The 21,889-nt window shown below is 40.6% G+C and overlaps 1 protein-coding gene across 3 annotated transcripts in view; it reads left to right on the top strand.

Moving 5' to 3' along the window:
• Positions 1–21,889, top strand: part of ulk4 (unc-51 like kinase 4) — a 109,966-nt gene that overhangs the window by 31,868 nt on the left and 56,209 nt on the right. For 2 of the 3 annotated variants that reach the window (XM_034103424.1, XM_034103426.1), the window contains exons 23-30: positions 6,162–6,295; positions 6,449–6,570; positions 6,986–7,042; positions 7,240–7,291; positions 9,419–9,516; positions 14,437–14,488; positions 14,930–15,134; positions 16,047–16,139. In XM_034103424.1, coding sequence (XP_033959315.1) covers positions 6,162–6,295; positions 6,449–6,570; positions 6,986–7,042; positions 7,240–7,291; positions 9,419–9,516; positions 14,437–14,488; positions 14,930–15,134; positions 16,047–16,139 — 813 coding nt within the window. The remainder of the gene's footprint in view (positions 1–6,161; positions 6,296–6,448; positions 6,571–6,985; positions 7,043–7,239; positions 7,292–9,418; positions 9,517–14,436; positions 14,489–14,929; positions 15,135–16,046; positions 16,140–21,889) is intronic. The other variant, XM_034103425.1, reaches the window with a different exon arrangement.

The following is a 21,889-nucleotide window of genomic DNA, read 5'->3' as shown; positions in this document are numbered from 1 at the left end:
TCCCTTTTCACTGTAAAGAATGGTCGGTCTTGTCCAAAAATTGTGCCCCAGGTTTTTCTGTTTTTGTGAAAGTATTCTTCTGTAAGATTTGCATCCGTTGTAACTACCACAAAAAGCCATTAACATGGATATATTGGTATTATACACTGAGATTTCAAGCCAATAAGCCCTGTTGGTGTTTCAGAACGCTAGTGGGATGAATTGGTTGCTTGGGACTACACTTAAAAACACTGTGTCCACATTCCCAAATAGTTTGAGAATGAAAGCTAATAGGAAAGTAGACATCATAAGCACACTACCACACAGCATGTGATCATGTATATGGATGATTAAAGAGGCTTACTTCCGTGACATCACAATGTAACACTTGCACTTCTCTTGGCTAGAGCTCCAACACATTGTACGTGATAGAGCCGGCCAGCTAACCAATCAGATCAGAGTAGGCTCTGGTTTCAGACGGAGGGTGAAAAGAGGTGCTGAAGCACTATTATGAGAAAAATAAAGACGGGCACAAAATACAAATACGAAACCTGTACCTAAGCATAATAAGGCCCCTTAAACACATGATTTTCTCTAACCAGGTTTATTCTTACCGAACTGAAATGCAAGACTGGCAGTTTTACAATTGACTTGGCATGGACTTGTTATACAATGAATTGAGTTAAAAACATTTAAGACAATACCAAGAAACGTGGCCATGCATTAAGTGGAGTGCTTTTTCTTAAAACATCCCTCCCACATTCTGATACAAGCACTCAGGAATTGCTTTTCAACACAGCTGTCTGGTATTTAAAGCAGACTGCTTTGAGAAGGGAGGCTCCCTTCATAAAAAGCGCTGCCTGGGGCTGTTGGCAAGGCAGTTGTACTCTCCGTAACCTTTGCGTTAACTTGCACAGCAGCCGTGGGAATGATAATATAAATGTATGTACCCTGGTCATTCAGTTTGTTCTGCTGTATGTTGTAACTTTACAGGAACTTCAAATGGTTTATTAGCCGGTTGTCCTGTGTTTCACCCCACGCCAACTTGAAATGCAGCTCTGAATGTTCTTAGCCCCCATGATCAGATGCATATGCATAATATTAATATATAAATACAGTATATATACAGAGACAATTCCCCATGTAATTTAGGACCAGTTGATATTGCTGTTTGAACAAGATGCCCCAGATTACTGACATATGAATCCTCAGAACTGTCTCTCTTATTGCACTCTCTTCTCCAGTTCTCTTTTTCTTGCTAAGTATGTTATTCTCTTTTATTGAAATGCTTCTCACTTATTCTCTCTTTATCTGAGATTCTTTATTTGTTTGACAGCCATACCTTTCTGACATTTGATACATGTGAACTGTCAACTTTTTCCATGAAAGAATAAGGTTGAGTTATGCTTGTTTTCATAACAAATGGTTTATGAATGATGTTTGTTTCTTAGGAATGATTTTAAGTCACCAAGGTGCCAACCTGGTAACCCCTTTGACTCACTGAATAGCAAAACCTATATGTCAGTATATATGTTTCATATGTTGCCAAGTAACAAAAGCCATTGAATGTTTTAATTGTTTTACACTTATCAGACTTTATAAGTGTTAAGAGTAAATGCTGCGTCCTAATTCCATCATAAAAAACAGAACTAATTGAGTATTGAGCATGTAGCGGGTTCATATGAAATCTCGACAGAAGTATGTATCCTTGAACATGTCATTGTGCTTAATGAATGCCTAATTTCAGCTGGTAATAATTATAAAGATAGCTGCTTGTCTCTCTCACACACACACACACACACACACACACACACACACACACACACACACACACACACACACACACACACACACACACACACACACACACACACTCTCTCTCACTTGCTCTCCCTCTGTTCACTGTGTTAGAGCTGTCAGAGTTGACCTGCCTGTCTCTCTCCCACCGAGCGCTCTGCATGATTCAACCACACACAGGCGCACGTCTTTCAGGCCCGCTCTCACCCTGGCACGCTGTGTTTAATTAGCTCCTCAGTGGCGTGAAAATGTATGTGTGTTCCTGTGTGTATGTGTTTTTGTCTGCATGAGATAAAGTTGTGCAGGCCGTCTCGCTGAGAAAGTGTCAAGATTGCCGTTGGGAGTGGAGTGTGATGGCTTTCAACAGACACTGTCACACACACAAAGAGTGGGCCACTTGTAGGTTAGTTGTGTGAGAGTGCTTTGTCCCACAGTGACTGACAAAGAGGTGGCAAGTTTGTCTCTCTTTATTTAGCAATCGGAACAAAAATGTCTGGAAGACTTGCAGGCAAAATTCTAGCATACAAATAGATAGAAAAGCAGGCAGGTAAAAAAGAGACAGACAGTTACAAAACATTGTTGAAGACCGATTTATGCGTCAGACAACAGGTGTCCATGAACCTACTTTTATATTAACCTTGATTGACAGGCTTTAAAGTGTTAAAAGGTTTGTATACAGCAGAAATGATTTGTGAAACAGGCATATCACATAGTACTCAACACACAACCAAGCCTACTGTAAGACACATGGCTCTAGGGAGGACAACGTGTGTGACGGATGGTCAGTCCGCAACTCTGTCTGGAATAGAAGTATCTCAACAACTACTGGATGGATGACCATATCATTGTGTAGATGTTCATGGTACCGTGAGGGAATATCCAAATAACAATTGAAACATTTATCCTGGGGCTTCTGGACATGCTGGCATGAAATTAGTTTTAAACACTCACGATGAATTGTAATAACTTTAGTGATTCCTTACATTTTTATCAGGCAACATTATTAAATGACCAAAACCCTGTGACACTAATGATACATCTCTGCATCTAACTGCATGCTAACTTGAGTTATAACAAAAAACATTCACTGACCAAAACTAATTGTAACATTATTTGTTGTTTTCATTTTTTATCCTATTAATTGTTTTTAATACCTTTTTTAAATGCTTCTTAAGTGTTGTTGGTAGAACTTGTTTTCATATATGAGACTCTGAGTTTGGTGATACCAACTAGATTTGGCTTTGAATCCAGCAATTACTATTTTGAGTGCCTCTAACATTCATTGGACCCTTAATATACTGTAGTAGCAGTAGTTGTGTGGGAGTCCATATAGCTGTGAACCGTGGCTGGCTGCTAATCTTTTATGCAACATTATGAGGAAAACTACTGAATTTGTAATCCCTCACTCCCCCTGCTCCATTTCCACACCGAAGCTTAGAATCAATATTTGTTAACTAATATGACCTCGCCAAATCTCTCTGCATGTGTCTGCTCTGCAGTCATGCTTTTTGTGCCTGTGTGTGCTTGTGCACACATGCGTGGGTGTGTTTATATCCTTTATTTAACCAGGTAAAAGACTCATTGAGATTAAAATCTATTTTCCAAGAGCGACCTGGCCAAGAAGGGCAGCATGTACAAAGTTACAACAGATAAAACACAGACATGACAGGCAGACAAATACAGCTGTAAAACACAAATAAAATGGCACATTAGCCAGTCAATATGCGAAGTAAAACAAACTATTAAAATCATTCAAAAACTGGCAACATTTAAAACGATTTTAGGATATACGAGCACTCACATCGACCAATGGTGTCGTGTTCTCTGTCCTTTAAGATGGACCTGAATTCCCCCATAGTGATTAAATCTGAGAGTTTCAGCTCCTTCTGTACATTGTTCCAAGCTGTGGGGGCAGCATATCTAAAAGCTGTTTTACCCAGTTTTGTTCTCACTGTAGGAACCAGCATCTGAATAAATCTTGGGAGCGCAGGCCATATGGACTTTCTCTTTGACACATATATGTGCAAATGTAGGAGGGAACCAACCCAAGCAGAGATTTATAAATAAAACCCAACCAATGGGAAAGTCTGCGAGCAGACAAAGATGGCCAATTAGCAGCAGCATATAAAGTGCAATGGTGTACTCGATATCCACATCCAGTGATAAATCGTAAGGCACAATGGTACACAGTATCCAAGCTCTTTAGGCATTGGTCAGAGGCATTCATGTATAGCAGGTCACCATAATCTAATACAGGTAAAAACGTTGCAGATATCAGATGTTTCCTTGTCTGAAAAGAGAAACAGGATTTATTCCTGTAAAAGAAACCTAATTTTATTTTTAGCTTTGAAACAACATTTTCCGTGTGTAACTTGAAAGACAAGTTCTGTTCAATAAGAAATCCCAGATATTTGTAAGTAGTGACCCTCTCAATGTCAGTCCCTTGTGCAGTACAAATCTTGGGTAGAATAGATGGTAACTTTTTGCCATTCGAAAATATCATCACTTTGGATTTTTCAGCATTTAATACCAACTTTAGTTGATATAAATGGGTTTGTATGACATCAAAGGCAGACTGGAGGAAATCTAGACTTTGCTCTATAGAAGCGGAGGAACAATAAATAACAGTGTCATCTGCATAAAATGGTAAGAAGCATTTGCTAAATTATTACATAGATTATTTACATATATGGTAAAAAGAATGGGTCCTAATATGGAACCTTGTGGCACACCCTTTGCTATCGGGAGGAAGGAAGAAAAGGACCCAGAAAATTGGACGCATTGGGTTCTCGCTGATAAATAATTTAAAAACCAACCTACAGTATGCCTAGATAAGCCGATACTGTGAAGTCTTTCCGTCAGGATGATATGATCAACTGTGTCAAATGCCTTTGACAAATCAATAAATAGAGCTGCACAATACTTTTTACAGTCCAATGCCTCAATTATGTTGTTCACCACTTTAATAGCAGCAGTTGTTGTGCTGTGTTGTTTTCTAAAACCGGATTGGTGTTCTGACAAAATATCATTTGTGTCCAAGAATAATTTAAGTTGTTCACTGAGAAGCTTTTCGAGGACCTTCGCTACAACACATAATTTTGAAATTGGCCTATAATTATTAACAGATGAGGGATCCCCTCCTTTCAGTAAAGGAAGAACATATGCAGATTTCCATATGTTAGGAATCTCATTGTTGGAAAGAGTTACATTAAAAGATAAGTAAGCGGCTCAGCTATAAAGTCTGCTGCTAATTTAAGAAAATGAGGAGGAAGTTTGTCCGGACCTGCCGATTTGTGTGGATCCAGATTCTGCAATGCTTTATGGACCTCTATCACCTCGATAAAAGTCAAATTGAATGGCTGAGCCATGGGATGGGATGAAGGTGGTGAGGAATCAACGTTCTGTCCAGGGCCCGAATGTAGGGACTCAAACAAAGAACCAGATGAAATAAAATGTTCATTAAAGCAGTTGAGAATGGCCGATTTGTCAGTGAGGGTTTGCGAGTCTGTAACAATGCAGGCTGGTAATTCATTTTTAGTTTCTGTTCCAAATGAGTTTTTTATTACCTTCCAAAATGTCTTGGATCATTTAAGTTACTAGTAGTATTAGAAATGTAGTACTCAGATTTAGCCTTTTTAACTAGGAAGGTGAAATGATTTCGGAGCTGTCTAAAAACAATCCAATCCACTTGGGATTTCGATTTTCTGGCCCTTGACCAGGCAATATCCCTTTCTTTTAGAATGCTGGCCAGTTGAGGACTAAACCAGGGATTTGTTAGCCCTTTCACCCTACATTTGCGGAAAGGAGCATGTTTGTTTATAATTCTAGTAAAAGCCTCATGAAAATAATCCCATGCCAGTTCAACATCACTAATGAGAGAGATCTTGTTCCAATCAAAATCCCACAGGTCATGAAAAAATGCTTGCTCGCAAAAATGTTTAAAAACTATTTGTGGTCTTGTTTTTGGAAGCTTAGCTCGCCTGATTGTAGCTATAGCGTGTGTATAGTTTGTGTGTCAGTAATGAATATCAGTTAGCAGTGGTAACCTTTCCGCTCTGCTATGAATTTGTGAATAGAATATTATTGATTACTGTTCAATACAAGCAGTCTGACGAGAATACAAATGTTTTTAAACTCAGGGTTTTTCTGTCTGTCTCCCTCTCCACCAATCTCCCTGGCCCTTTGTCTGTCGACGTTTTATAGCTCATTGTCCAGAATCATATTATTATTACGTCTTCATCATTTTTACACGCTGGACATTAAATCAATACTTCTGAGCAACTCTCAATGAGGGGGCAAAAAAAAGGATGCGTTCTTAAGATGTGAGTTTATACATCCCGTTATGCATTCTGTGACTTGCTATGTGTGTGTGTCTTTCTATCTAGGCTTGTATTGCACCTGGAGAGAGACCTGCGCAAAGCCACTCCCCTCAGAGAGAACCCCATCCAATCAGGATACCTCACTCAGTGTCTGGATTTACTGATTGTATATCTAGGTAGCACTGCCTCACTGATACTGGGTATAGACACACACACACAAACACACTACTATCAATTTATTCAACATTCGCAAATCAATTTTTTCAGATTTTTTTTTCTCATTTTTTAAAAAACAAAAAAACAAGTCCCTCTTCTCTCATTGTTTTGTGTCTTGTCTCCTCTTCTCTCTCCAGAGAAAGTGTTATGTGCATTACGAGGTGTGATCGGGAGGAGACATCCAACTACAGCTCAGAGCAAGAAGTTAAAACCCACTTTGCCTTCAATGTCTGTGGTGCTGGAACTTCTTTCATCGCAGGTATCTTGGACATAAAGGAGTTTTCTTCATTGTTTAATTGTAATGTTCATGTTTAGTGTCTGCAAAGTACCAACATATAATTACTCATAGATAACCAGTACCCATCCTCAGTGTTAAAGTATTTTGTCTCAAAAAGTAAAATATTGCATTGTCAATATACTGTTTTACCTGTCGTTTTGTTATGTGGGCCTGTAAATAAACACAGTATATGTAATGATATACTTAGTTTAGATAGATACACCTGGCTAAAGAAGGTGCTGTGGCACTGCACATTGTTACACAGTTTGGGTTCCAAAAGACTCAAAGAAAAACAATGAACCTTTTTCTTTTTTACTGCTCTTCACATTATCATCATATTGTTTCCCGTCACCCCGTCCCTGTTTGTATGTGTGACTGACTCTCTGTCCTCTTGCAGGTCTTTCGATGTCAAATTGTAACTGAAGAGTTTATAACTCAAACTGGATTGCTGCTGGTATGTGTCTGGTTCTTTAGTATTATGTTAGATAAGGACATCATGACTTTATCTTTTATTGTTTTAACACTGAAGTCGGGAGTTATTCCATTTGACACATTTGACATGTTGGAGCCAATAACAGCACATAATGATCAGTAAATGTCTGAAAAAAGACAAAAGTGAAGTGTCATTTCTACCCTCTCTCTTTCTCACAGAACTATATCGCCTCCATAGAGTCCAATGAAACTAATCTGGCCAGTTCTTTGGGTAAGCTAGTTTCTCTATTACTAAATTAGCATGTCGGTTAAAGGGGAAAGGAAACACCAATTACAGTTATAATATTCCGGTTATTTTACAATGGATATTGATCGTAATATTTATTGTATATGATATTACTCGCCAAAAGAAAATTAATTATCCGCCGGCCGGGTGGGGAATTCCGGGACCAGGCCGCCGCCATTAGGGGAGTCCCAAATGGTGACGTCACTGGCTGTGTTTTCGCTCCACCTGAAGTCAACACAACGTAGCAGATATGGCAGCGATGGAGGAATTTTGCAATGAGATCGACGTTTTGAACGATGAATTTGACTATTCGTCGGGAGATGACATTGATGTGGAAGCATCTACAGTTACCAGGCATCCCATGGCCTATGCTTATGAACCGATTCGGTCGAATAGAGTGGCATACGATCCGGAATAAAAAAATTAAAAAAACACAATGCTAACAGTGAGCCTCTGAATTAGCCCCGAGCGAAAATGCTAACCTATTACTGCACCGAAAATCACTCCTAGATCCCTTATTACTTATCCTAGCCGCACATCCAACACATCGTTTATGATCGCAAGGAGACACAGAATCTAACGGTGCCCACCTCAACACTGAAAGATACAAACTCGCGAGGTTATCCACAAAAACGTACATCAAAACAAGTGGCGCTAGGTACTAACATACGCCAGGCTAACGGCTTACCTTCCTCATTGTCTGGTCTAAACTGGTCTTCAATGGCATTACAACGATAAAAACGATGATGTAGTTAATCCATAGGTTAATATCCAATGGGGCTGTGTCCCCTTTGAAATGTTCTGATAATCTATAAGCAATACAACTGCAATTCCGTTATCTGCTGTCCGCTCTGTGCTCCGTGCGCTCTGGGTCCTGCAATACCATCCATCAATAGCAATACTAGCCTTTTTAGGGCTGTTTTCGACAGATGAGCGTGTGTATGCCAGTTTAATTAGTTGAGCTATAGAACACCCCCAATTCTCTATTGTGCGTCATAATAATAGCTACCATTTAGTTTGGACGCGATTGCGTTAATTAATAAGGTCACACTGTGTCAGTAAATACATGTGTGAGCTAGTAATCTGGTAGTGCTGCAATATGTACCTCTCTCTCGGCAGCTGAAGCAACTCGTTTGGTGGCTCGAACTTCACGTTTGTTGACACTGTCATTGTCTTGCGCGGCCGACGTGCTGGGACGGTCGGTGTTCCCGACTGCATACGTTGAGAAATCGAATATTGTGGGAACAGATCCTGGCTTCAAATCCAATGTTTTGTATTGAACCAGGCATCCAGACTGGACTTTGAGCAGCTTCTCATCCTTTAGTGGCAGCCTATGGAAATGTACTTCTTCCTTCTTTGTATAAAATCCATTTGTGCAGCCTGGGGCAATACAATAAACTCCTGACGACGACCGTTTTCTTGTAATGTAAACTACTGGTGCATTGCACGCCATGTTGTTTGTTATTGAGCTTTGGCCCAGGAAGCCGTACCCAATCAGTGACGTCACTGGAAAAGTCCCGGAGCAATGGAAGCGCCCATGGTCATTAGGCACGTATTTCAAAAAGTAAATTCGCGTATCTCGATCGTTTACATTGGAAATAGACTAGATAAATACATTTCCTAATGGTAATATTGTCGCATGGAAAGCAGTTTGAAAAGTGTTTCCATTTCCCTTTAAGAGTCTACAATATTTTACTTTGATGAAACGTACTACTATGCAACCATTTTCATGTTTCCTGGATTAAGTTTTGCTTTAATGATCATTATTACCTTTTTTTCCTTTTGGAACCAACATTTTACTGAATAAAGCAGCTTGTCTTTAAAACAACATTACATATTTCTTTAGCTTAAAGTTCAGTGAAGGCCCTACTTACACACTCACAAGTTGTCTTTGGAACATAAGAAGAAAAATATCAATATGTAAGAGAAGTTAAGCCTTGGAGATACAGGTGGCATGAGTTCTAAAGCGTATGCACAGGGTGAGTTGCAGAGTGCAGGGTCATCCATAGTTCACTCACCTGGAGAAGCTGCATATCAACCACCCTCCGCACTGGGTCATCCCCCTTTATTATGAAGCAGATGGTTCAGAATGATGTTTGATTCTCTGTTCAGGCGCAGCTGTATGTGAGGAGTTGATTAGGACATCTCTGTCCATTGTGGAAGTCCTGAGTCAGCACCATGCTCTGATCACTCCACATCATTCTGCTGTTGTAAGTCTGCATGTAACCTGCTTCCTGTCTGTCTACCTGCTACAGCCCTGACCGTGTGTGTGTGTGTGTGTGTGTGTGTGTGTGTGTGTGTGTGTGTGTGTGTGTGTGTGTGTGTGTGTGTGTGTGTGTGTGTGTGTGTGTGTGTGTGTGTGTGTGTGTGTGTGTGTGTGTGTGTGTGTGTGTGTGTGTGTGTGTGTGTGTGTGTGTGTGTGTGTGTGTGTGTGTGTGTGTGTGTGTGTGTGTGTGTGTGTGTGTGTGTATGTACCTTTCTTTCTATGGGCTCAGAACAGTCTCATAATACACACATGCACACAGAAGGATTCACACTTGTGTTTTTCAATACACACACAAATGTGTTCCGTTTCAAAAGGTTTTACATATGTATTTTTGATCCTCACATATTTGTTTTCCGTATAAACCTCTGCATCTGCAAACACAAACCGCTTTCTGTGCACGGATCGCTGTGCAATCGTGTGTGGGTTTTTTGAGACTCCCCTGACGGTCAGCCGATTCGTACTTTTGTACGTACCATTTGTTTTCTATCTATAGCCAATCAGATGTCTCCTTCATTGTAAGCCAATCACATGAGCGTGCCCCCACAAGGGTATGATTTCTTGCGTTCATGACACTTCATATACACATTTTGCGCAGTCCGGACAGCTCGCTAAACAGAGGGCGGAGCTTCAGGTGATTATGCAGAGCGGCGTGTCTCCGTCAGACTCAGCAGCTGATCTGATCTCTCTCTCGCGTCCGGTTACACTTCACTCGCGTTTATGTCCATATCGATCAGATCCAGCTCTCCTGATCGGCCTTTATAGAGAGCACCGATCAAACTATTAAGAGTGAATATCGGCCGATAATGACCGGCGGGCTCCCCCCATTGACAGTTCACTGTCTAGCACTGGCTTCGTAGTGCACTGATCGATTAGGCTAAGCTAACCTGTAGCTGCTCCCTCCACACTCACAACAACTTCATACAGACATAAATAAAGCAGCTGTATTCGCCATACAGGAAACACACATTTAAAACGGTTTTGCCTTCCGTTTTTGTGTACACAAGCATTCATCAATGGTTCGGGAAGTGGTGCTGTACCTTAATAATATAAAGGCTTTTATTTGCGTGCATTTCCTGTTCGGAAAGTGGCAATGTACTGAGAGTGGAGGTGTCCTGAGATTAGCGCCTGCAGGCAGGCTCCATGGAGCTGTCAGCTCCGGACTGCGCAAAATGCGTACATGAAGCGCTACGTCATGAACGCAAGAAATCTACCCTCGTGGGGGCGCGCTCATGTGATTGGCTTAGAATGAAGGAGACATCTGATTGGCTATAGATAGAAAAATTACAAGTACGAATCGGCTGACCGTCAGGGGAGTCTCAAAAAACCCACACACGAATGCACAGCGATCCGTGCACAGAAAGCGTTTTTTTTTTGTAGGTGCAGAGGTTTTAAACGGAAAATAAATATGTGATGATCAAAAATAGATATGTAAAACTTTTTTCTGTATTTGGATTTTATTTACATGTATATGAAACGGAACACATTTATGTGTGCATTGAAAAACACAAGTGTGGATCATGAAATACAAGTGTGAATCCTTCTGTGCGCATGTGGGTATTATGAGACTGTTCTGAGCCCATATATTTCTGTCTGACTGACTGTCTGCAGAGACTTTATTAAAGAAATAAAGAATGACACGAACAGTCATTATCCTGCAACCATCAGATTTCTACTATCCATGTTTTATTGTTTACTATTTTAGAAAAACACAAGTAATACATTGCTTTGCTGTTATAAGACAACTTGCAGAGAAAAAGTGAGGCATATAAGAATGGTCAGGAGTCTTTATTAATATCTCCAGTATTTGTCCATTTCATAGTGCCCCAGGTTTTATATTCAGCATGTATCTTCCAGTATATCAAACCTGGCTATTAGTGGTCAGAGGACAGAGGGTCTCCTTGTGTGCTATTAGGCAAGACACTAATCAACTATTGAACCAACGGAGCCTCATTCTAAACTTGTCTGTTTCTAAGAGTGTGTGTGTGTGTGTGTGTGTGTGTGTGTGTGTGTGTGTGTGTGTGTGTGTGTGTGTGTGTGTGTGTGTGTGTGTGTGTGTGTGTGTGTGTGTGTGTGTGTGTGTGTGTGTGTGTGTGTGTGTGTGTGTGTGTGTGTGTGTGTGTGTGTGTGTGTGTGTGTGTGTGTGTGTGTGTGTGTGTGTGTGTGTGTGTGTGTGTGTGTGTGTGTGAATGTGCATGCGATAGGACGCAGAAATTGTGTTTAATGACTATTGACATATTGAAGTAGAAAGCAGCAGGAAGCAGACAGGATGGAGGGAAATAAAATAAAAGAGATGAGGAATACAGAATAGGAGCAGAGAGGAGGTTTGCTGCTACTGATAGTCAATAACACAGGAAGACACTTTAATTACCGACAGCCAGCTCAGATTAACTTGTAATGCCCGCTGGACAAGGACACTCAGTGCTGTTTGAGTTACTTTACCTCTCAGAATACTTAATACAAAGTAAAGTTTGCAGGAAATTTGGCCAACAGAACCAGAACGTTATTTGTGCTTTAGTCATCTTAAAAAGTTAAACATTTTAGCTATGTAAGCACTGCCAAATGATATCAAGTAGTGATGGAGAGCAATTAACTGAGTGTCCCAGTTGATAGTCAAATTAATGTAGGGGCTACAATCTGTCCAGTGGTTACTCTTAAACCTTATCAAATTGAGTTGATTAACAACGTTGATCAATAATATTTCAATTAGTTGTTTTGGGTAAATCACCATCCTCAAAAAGAGGATGGTGATTGTTGTGTTGTTTGCGGCATTATCAAGCATTCAGTCTTCTAGTAAGGCCAATAAATACTGAGCATCTTCATACACTTCTGTCTCTTTTTAGGAGCTGCATGCTAACCATTAGCCTATTTGTTGTTGAATGAATGGTAGACAGTAGCTTCAGCACAGCAGAGGCCTGTACTACGAAGCTGGTTCAACCTAACCTGGATATGTTTGAGTTAGCCGGTTGGCCTAATCCAAAACATACGCGCTCTCGCTAAACTGTACTACGACGCTGGTTATCAAGTGGATCGCTCAAGCCAGCCGTGTCCTATCTAGTTAGGTGCGCGTTCACATGAAAGGGGTGGTATCTGGAGCATTCGACCAATCACAAACATGGAGAAGCGCACTGACAGCGCAGCGTCATACTTCCTGAATGAAAAGTGAACTTTAATACTAGTCAAAAATGAAGAAGTTAAACTTTAAACATCCATGACTTAAACACTTTATCCAGGATAAAAGCCACAGAGCTGCACCTGCAAGGTGAATACAGCTGGAAAAAGAAAAAGTGTTTGAATGCGTACATTAACAGGTTTATGATATCACTGCCCCGTCTAAAACACGATCTGACTTTAATTACATTTGTCTCGAGTGTTTCGTCAACTTAATGTGTTGCTTAAAATAATACTTCTGCATACAGTATGTGACACTGTGAGTGTTGCACGGCCAGATACGGCTCAGCTGACTCAGATAAGGAGAGATATGATACATTATGAAGTGATATGCCGCGGACTGTACTTAATGTACTTTTGTTGTGGCAGATATTTAAGTAAGCTTTCTTAACGCTAATGTTATAATAGTCAGATTGCTCTGAAGATGGGAGGTGATATTCTATTCATGTTCACGTTCACACAGTCGGTGATTTTTGCCGGCCGTCTTTCCTGCAACGGCAGCTTTTCTGTATTTCCTTTCTCCTGTAATATGACTTGATCGCTTTAAACTCCGCACACTGAGCTCTGATTGGTCAGCAGGCGGTGCTTTCACTGAGTTGAGCTCTTAGCCTGCAACCTAACCTGGTCCGGACCAGGTTAGCCGCACAGCATAAGTTACCATGGAGATCTAGCCTGCTAAAAAGAGAACCAGCTTCGTAGGACCGGAAAGCCCGAGTTTTCCCTGAAGTAAGCGAAAATACTGCTTCGTAGTATAACCCCCAGGTATATTGGAAAAATAATCAAACTATGTTTGTATTGACTGCAGTGAATACGGTCTTCTTTGGCAGCTTTTGCACATGTAAAATAGGTAGATGAGGTTACTAGGTGACTTGGTAAGAGAGCTAAAACATAAAATGGGGACAAGAAAGGATTTCAGACATGTCACACGCACAAACACACACACACACACACACACACACACACACACACACACACACACAGTCTTTTGATGGTTGTTATATTAATACACATCATTAAGTGGTGGAAAACATCCTTTGTAGTTTCCTCGCTCTGGCTTTCAATGAAATGACCTCTCACTCAGCATTAGTGTTGTTTCTATGGTAATATAAGTAATCATGCAAATTCATGCAATACAGATACATGTCTATATTAGGAATTGAGAAAGTTCATTTATGTGTTTGTGTGTATGCACGTTTGTGTGTGTGTTTTAAATGGATCATACAACATTGCATTTCCATGGTAATGTGATCCTCTGTGTGTGGTCTGTGTGGACGATGCCCACTGAATTAATACAATGAAGTGTCTTTTATTCAGTTTAATCAAAAAAGACGTCCTGTTTTCAGATGTGCCGTATATTAAGTAGTTTTTCAGTGGAAAGGCGGAAATTGCTCTCCCCCCTTCAATGAAAGGACACAATATTGAACTGTTGCTAATATATATTTAGATTCTGTTCAGCAGTGAGTTTCTAAAGTTCATTTCTGCTGCTACAGTATTTCACCCAGTTTTGGCCTGAGTTTTTTCATGTCTGTTGCACAGACATTATCGGCAGATGAACTTATTTAACACAACATAATAATTGTGCGAAATCCTAAGATTGTTTTGCCACTGAGTATCAGCTTTTTACAAGGCTTCCTGGTCGCAATGCTGAGTTACACGTGTAAACAAATATGTGTCTGTCTATTTACCTCTCTTGAAGGTTGTGGATGCCATCCTGCCTCCTCTGACAACACTGGCTTTCAGCAGAAATGGTAAGAGAGATGGAAGGGCATTTTGGACCGGGGAGAGAGAATAGAGAGAGTGAGAATATGTGGAAATTGAAGCAAATGTCAGAGAGAGGGAGGAAGAAAAGTGAACAGAGGAAATGGCAAATTGGAACGAGTAGGAAATAAGAGATAGGGGTATTAGTCCGAATGGTTACTGCACAAACCACGCTACTGCCAGTGTCTCATGTCACACTATTTAGTTTAATATTAAAGAGCGTATAATATTGAGTTGTGCTCTGAATTCACCTATGTAAGAGAATGTATATATTCTTGTATATATATATATATATATATATATAACTACTCTATATCGTAATGAATATGTATACAGACTTTCCCATTTTACTTGTTTGACGTGTAATTTATCGTTGTTCTAAACAATTCTTTATTCCATGTGAATAATATCTTTCTCCGTGTGTGCTCCAGTGGAGTGGTCTGTGTTTGTTTTGAGGGTGCTCTCCGAACTCAGTCTTGTCCTGCTGGTCCAGGGGAGGGATGGAACAGAAGGAGAGGAGGAGACAGAGAAAAAGGAGAAAGGAACAGAGGAAAGAAGAAATCCTGCTGAAAGAAGGGATGCTGGAAGCTCCTATGATCAAATCTTTGCTCTGGTCACTAAATCCCTGCTTCCAAGGTTTGTCAGACTCTTTCTAAAAATCTCTTTTATACTGTCTCTGTGTCCCTCCTCCGTCCCTCCATTTTGTTTCTGACCAAAATGGCATTTTAACATCAATACAAGGTAACCAATCAGATGTTGATACTTTAGGAATAAGTCCAAAAGACCAAAATCATTTGATGTCAGTGGTATTGTTATTGAATATGTTTCTCGATATTAAAACAACACTTCCTTTAACCCCTGTTTCACACTTTAGACAATGTTCCATGAAGTCCTACTGTACCTTGTCCTATGCTTAAGCAGCTAGCACTCTTTCAAGGAGATAATATCCAACCATCTTTCTATGATGAATAACTGATATTTTGGGGGAGTTACAATCCTGTTATGAATACTAGTGTCCTTCCATCTTCTTTTGGTTCATATCACATCCTTTTAATTGTCAAACACATTGGAAAGCATTTGTTTTACGAGTGTAAGCCTCAAACAACAGTGCATTCTGCTGAGAGCAGTTTGTAGAAGTTCATGACAGAGTAACAAAACTGGAAAATAGAGGTTGACATTTGTGCTGCGTTTCTCTCACTTTACTTCCAACCCTCTATGTTGAGCTATACAGTCTCCCCCTATACCATTACTATTCATAGCTTCCCTTTTTTTAAGCGTAATTCTTTCTCAGTGTTACCTCATGTGTACCTCTTGTTCACCTTTTTTTTCATTTCTCCTTCTCACACTCACTTCTCTCCTCTTCTCCTCTTCCCATATATATTTGTTCTCTCCTCGTCTCCTATTGTAACTCCACTTCTACCCTCCCCCTTCTCACCATCCCTCTCTCCAGAGCGTTTCCAGTTTACACTCAGTTACTAATGATTAGAACAGTACATTTATTATTTACACCATGAAAGCCAAATATTGTTCTAATGCGTGTTTGTGTAGGTACGAGACTCTTCTTCGAGCAGCAGAGCCTATCCCACTCTACGCACTCAAACTGCTGGTATCGATGACTGAACACAGCACGCACATCTGCAGGTACTGCACACACACACACACACACACACACACACACACACACACACACTCAAACAAGACGTACTGGCGATGATGCAGGGCTCATCTATATGTAGATACTATGGTAGATAACAACAAAAATGAACACATTTTACAGTGATTTAATTGTAATACACGTTTCAAAATGGGGCAGAAATAACTACATAATCATAGCGGTCAGTAGAAACCATGAATTAATGCTTTGAAATGTGCTTACAAGACGACAGTCGAAAAACATTTAAAATGCGTGTTTTTTTAATGGAGATCGGATCGATCCGGATAAGCTACCGTTGAAGCTGCTCTGTCCACACTCACAGCAATTCCAGACAGACATAAATATAGCAGCAACTGTATTTGCCATGCCATAGACAGTCATTTATAACTTTTCTCCAGTTTCTGAACAGATATGAGGAGCCGTGTGCCGTTGCCCAGAGCCAACGGCTCCTGTTTTGGTTTTCTGATTCACGATCAGTGATATCAGTCTGACATTCTCAAAGCTGATTGGCTTTTGACTCTCGCAAATGATGCGAGTCTCGCCAATGTCATCATTCGTGCCACGTCGTTTGTGTCTCTGCATTTACTTTGCATAATGTTAAATGCATTGCAACTCAATGTGTGCAGAATGAGCTTATGTTTAGGTGCGGGGCATCACTAAGCGATTCACCAATAACAACAGAGCAGGCCATATAACCAATCGGGCAAATATGAAATAAAATACAAATATGAAACTGGAAAATAAGGAAAATAGGGCCCCTTTAATATACTTTATTCTTTCTTATAGTAACTGAACTTTTGTGAAAATGTTTTTGTAAACTTGAGATATTTTTGACTCTGGCCAAGACTGAGCTGTGGTAATTTAAAAGTGTTTTGCAGTCCTGGCAGGCGCACACACACAGCCACATTTTAGGCACGGCTGGTTATTCCCAGTTCAGCTGTGTAAATCATTACTCACTGAATTGTATTCACAACGACGCACACGCAGACACATGGATTCATGATTCATGCACAAACACATTTTCCTCCCATCTTGAAGCCAGTGTTTTCTACTTGAGTAATGGGTTTAGTTGCACGCATAAAGTGCTGTATCCTTTGAGATGTGTTGATACTTCTTTGCACACTATCTTTAGATCAACAACCGTAATTATTGCTTGCATAAAATCCACTACCGCATAGCGTCAAAGTAATGTTGCTATACATGAATTAAAAAAACATGTCTTGGGGATGCAGTCAGTTGATGGGTTTTCTGGTTTGGTTGCACCGAGAATCTGCTGATCCTTATTCTAACCATGAGATGGTCCACTTGTGTGTGCAAATGTGTGTGTGGGCATGCGTCTTACTGGTGCTTGCAATGATCTACGTGGGTCTGATGGACGTGTTCTAACAGCAGCTGTCAGTACATCTTGATTCTCTGGTCATCTGGCTTCTATTTTAGCTGTTGACTGACAAGGAAGGTGAGGGTAAAAATGGGGGCATAAAGAAAGAAAGAGAGAAGTTAATGTATGCTTGGGAGAAAGGATAGATGAAGAAAGTAAGAAATAAATAGACAAGGAGATTCAGTTGGGAAGGAGAGAAAATGTTAACAAAAGGTGAAAGACGAGTATTGAATAGTATGAAGTGTGAATCAACATCATCACTTCCTAGCGCTTAGGAAGCACGGACAACGGTGCTGTTTTATCAACACTTCTATATGAATCATTCATTACTAAGTATTAATTTTCAACCTTGATAGTTAACCTTCTGTTTCGTCCTTCCCCTTCATTTTTGTCCCCTCTCCCATCCACTTATTTTATCTACTTCAGCATTACTAACTCAACACACCTCTTATCACTATAATTCCACTTCCCCTCCATCTCTTCACACCATCCTTGGGTTCAAAGGTCACCCTTATATCTGAATTCCCCACTACTTCTCTTATCAGTAATGTTCCGCCCATCTCGTCTCCATCCTTCCCTTCCTCCACCTCTCCTCATTCCCTTATTTCCTTGACAGAAGTCGAGTGACGTGAACTTTTCAAATTGGTGTCAGCACTCTCCTCTCTACATCTCTGTTTTCTCTCACTCATTTCCCTCTGACATTATTAACAATATTTCACATTCTCCCTCTTCCTCCCTCGTCTTTCTCGCACCATCTGTAATTTATGAACATTAGTCCTCGTTTCTCTCTTTCTCTGTGCCCTCTCTCCACAACTCTCCCTCCATCACCGCGGTTATACAATCAGAAATTAAATTGCCTGGGTCTTGGTTAGATAAGTGTGGCTATGAAGCCAGCCGAGCGGTAATTAGATGGTAAATTGGGGACATTAGCGTTGTGAAGGCAGCCTGCTCTTTCTCTCTGCATTATCACAGCCCAGACACACCTTCAAACAACTACATTTACTGTGACCTTTAGCCAAAGAATGTGTGTGTGTGTGTGTGTGTGTGTGTGTGTGTGTGTGTGTGTGTGTGTGTGTGTGTGTGTGTGTGTGTGTGTGTGTGTGTGTGTGTGTGTGTGTGTGTGTGTGTGTGTGTGTGTGTGTGTGTGTGTCCGTATGTGTGTGTGTGTGTGTGTGTGTGTGTGTGTGTGTGTGTGTGTGTGTGTGTGTGTGTGTGTGTGTGTGTGTGTGTGTGTGTGCGTGTTTTAATGTCCCCATACATACTGTCTGTGTACCAAATGTGTGGATGTGGCCTTTTCACACATGCCATGTTTAATCAACCAAGTATCAGATTATGTTTTCTCAAATACATTGGATTGCTATTGTATTGTGATTGTAGAATATTCACTACAACTCACATTACTTGCCCATGTGATTTTTTTTTAAAGTTAAAAGCTTGCAAAACCATGACTTCATCAAATTACCATAAGGCGCATTCACACCGCAGTACTTTTCCCACAAAGGTTCATGAGAACTTAGTTCATGAGAACTCTTGTCGCGTTCACACCAAAAAGAGCCGGTACTAAAATTAGTTCATGAGAACCGTTTTACCCCCTTTTCAGTCCCTGAGAAAAAGGTTCCTATTTCTGATTGGCTGGGCGGATTGCAAACCACGCCCCGTAAAACTCCCAAAAAAGTTTTGTGAAGCCGCCATTTTATTATCCTCGAATTAGCATTATTAGCATTAGCCTAGCGCAGAAACGCAGAGAGACTAACTTATGGCAACAAAAAATAAAACATGGGAGCGGTGGAGATGAGGAGGTGTCGGCGTTCTGGCGATTTACTTCGGAAGGCTTCAGTAGAAGCTGCTGGGAGTCCCAGCAGCTTCTACTGAAGCCTGTCCCCAACTCCGGGGACTTCCGGCCGGGGACTTTGGGCGGCAGTATACGCCGTGAAGTGGTTTGCGGCCTGCCAGTAAACCCAAAGCAGAAGAAGAAGAAGTGATGTCAGCGGCTTCAATTAAATTCAAAACCTTTATTTATCCAGGTAAAATCCCATTGAGATCAATGATCTCTTTTTCAAGGGAGACCTGCAGCAGTAGGTTCCACAAGAAGACATAAAAATATAAACAACAGAACAACAAAAGGACATCATACAGCAAAATGTACAGGGATTACAATTTACATATCTAACCACATGTACAGGTGCCAACAGCATCTGATTTTGTAGCATCCAACCGAGCTTTAAAAACATGTAGTGGTACTTGCTTGGTAATTTTCCATTCTTTTTGCAGACTGTTCCAAGTTAGTGGAGCTGCACATCTAAAAGCTTTCTTCCCTAAGACAGTCCTAGCACTTGGCACATTTAATAAAACCACAGCATGCGATCTCAGGCAATAAGTACTTTCAATTCGCCGAGAGATCAGGGAGCAGATATAAGATGGTAGTTTATCCAACATGGCTTTGTAAATGAAAAAGTACCAGTCTCTGAGCCTCCGTACAGTAAGTGATGGCAGAATCGCCTTGGTATACAGGGTACAGTGATGCGTAAGTGATTTACAATTTGTCAAAAATCTCAGTGCACTGTGATACGCAGCATCTAACTTGCTCAGGTAATTGGCAGGTGCATTCATATATAACAAATCACCATTGTCCAGCACAGGTAAAAAGGTCACAGTGACTAGCCTTTTCCTGGCCTCAAGCGAGAAACAGGACTTGTTCCTGTAGAAGAAACCTAGCCTAACCCTCAGCTTTTTAAGCAGGTTATTTACATGAAATGTAAAAGTGAGACAATCATCAAGCCAGATACCCAGGTATTTGTAACAGGTAACCACTTCAAGTTGTATTCCTTGCGTAGTATATCCAAAGCAGTCTCCGGTGTATTTTTAGCTTTAGAAAAGAGCATTACCTTGGTTTTATCCACATTTAAAAGAAGCTTAAGCTCAGAGAGCTGAGCCTGAATAATGTTAAAAACAGCCTGTAATTTAACAACAGCCTCGTTAATCGAAGGACCTGCACAGTACATAACGGTATCGTCCGCATAAAAATGTAAGGTTGCTCCTTCGACATTTTCACCTAAACTATTAATATATATGGAGAATAATAGCGGACCTAAAACAGAACCTTGTGGTACACCATTAGGGATGTTTAACCACTCAGAAGACAGCCCATCAAACTGAACACATTGGGACCTTTCAGAGAGGTAGTTCACAAACCACCCCACTGCATGGCTGGATATGCCAATACTGACCAGCCTCTGCTTCAAAATGCGATGATCAACGGTATCAAAAGCTTTGGATAGGTCAACAAATAGAGCTGCACAACTCTGCTTATTATCTAAAATACTCGTAATATCATTTACCACTTTCATTGTGGCAGTGATGGTGCTATGTTGCTTTCTGAAGCCTGACTGATGTTTAGACAGGATGTCATTTGTACATAAAAACTCATTTACTTGTTCACTCACTAGGCGTTCAAGAACCTTGGCCAGAACTGACAATTTAGAGATGGGTCTATAATTGTTTAATACGGTGGCCTCCCCTCCTTTTAGTAGTGGCAGGACATAAAATGACTTCCATACTTTTGGGATTTTGTTCATGCTGAGAGAGAGGTTAAAAAGAGTAGTAAGAGGTGGAGCAATAACATCTGTAGCTATCTTTAAAAAGAAAGGTTCTACGTTGTCCGGACCAGCCGGCTTTTTAGGATCTAACTTGGTTAAGACTTCACGAACAACATCAACAGTAAAAGGAGTAAAACTGAAAGGGTTTTCCAGACCACATTGTTCTGAGTCAACGACTGTGGTGTTGATAGTAGCAGAATTAGAAACGGAATGAAACAGAGAGCCACAGGACACAAAATGCTCATTAAAACAATTTAACATGGTAGCCCTATCCGATATATTGCCAGATGCTGTGGTAAGGCACGGAGGTAGCTCATTACGGATATCACCGGTGGATATCGATTTTATGGCTTTCCAGAATTTTCTAGGGTTGTTCAGGTTCTTTGTGGTTACTGACAGATACTACTTTGATTTAGCACTTTTGACTAAAACGCAGCCATTCTACCTCTGAGCCTGATTTCCTAGCCTTTGCCCATGCCTTGTTTCTCTCATGTAGGAGACTAGACAATTCAGCAGAAAACCAAGGATTGTCTCGTCCCTTCACTCTAAATGTACGCAGGGGTGCATGTCTATCTATAATTTCCATAAAACCAAGATAAAAATAAGACCATGCAGTCTCAACATCAGCACACAAATCGATTTTTCCCCAATCAAAACCAAACAGATCATGCACAAAACCCTGCTCCACAAAATGTTTTATGTCTCTCTTGATGATAATACGAGGTTTAACCTTTTGGACTTTTGTGTCCCTAATTGTGGCTAC

Source organism: Pseudochaenichthys georgianus, chromosome 16 (assembly GCF_902827115.2).
Source record: "Pseudochaenichthys georgianus chromosome 16, fPseGeo1.2, whole genome shotgun sequence".
In the NCBI taxonomy this organism is placed as follows: domain Eukaryota; kingdom Metazoa; phylum Chordata; class Actinopteri; order Perciformes; family Channichthyidae; genus Pseudochaenichthys; species Pseudochaenichthys georgianus.
The sequence above is the reverse complement of the archived record's forward strand: the minus strand, read 5'-3'. Positions and strand labels throughout refer to the sequence as shown.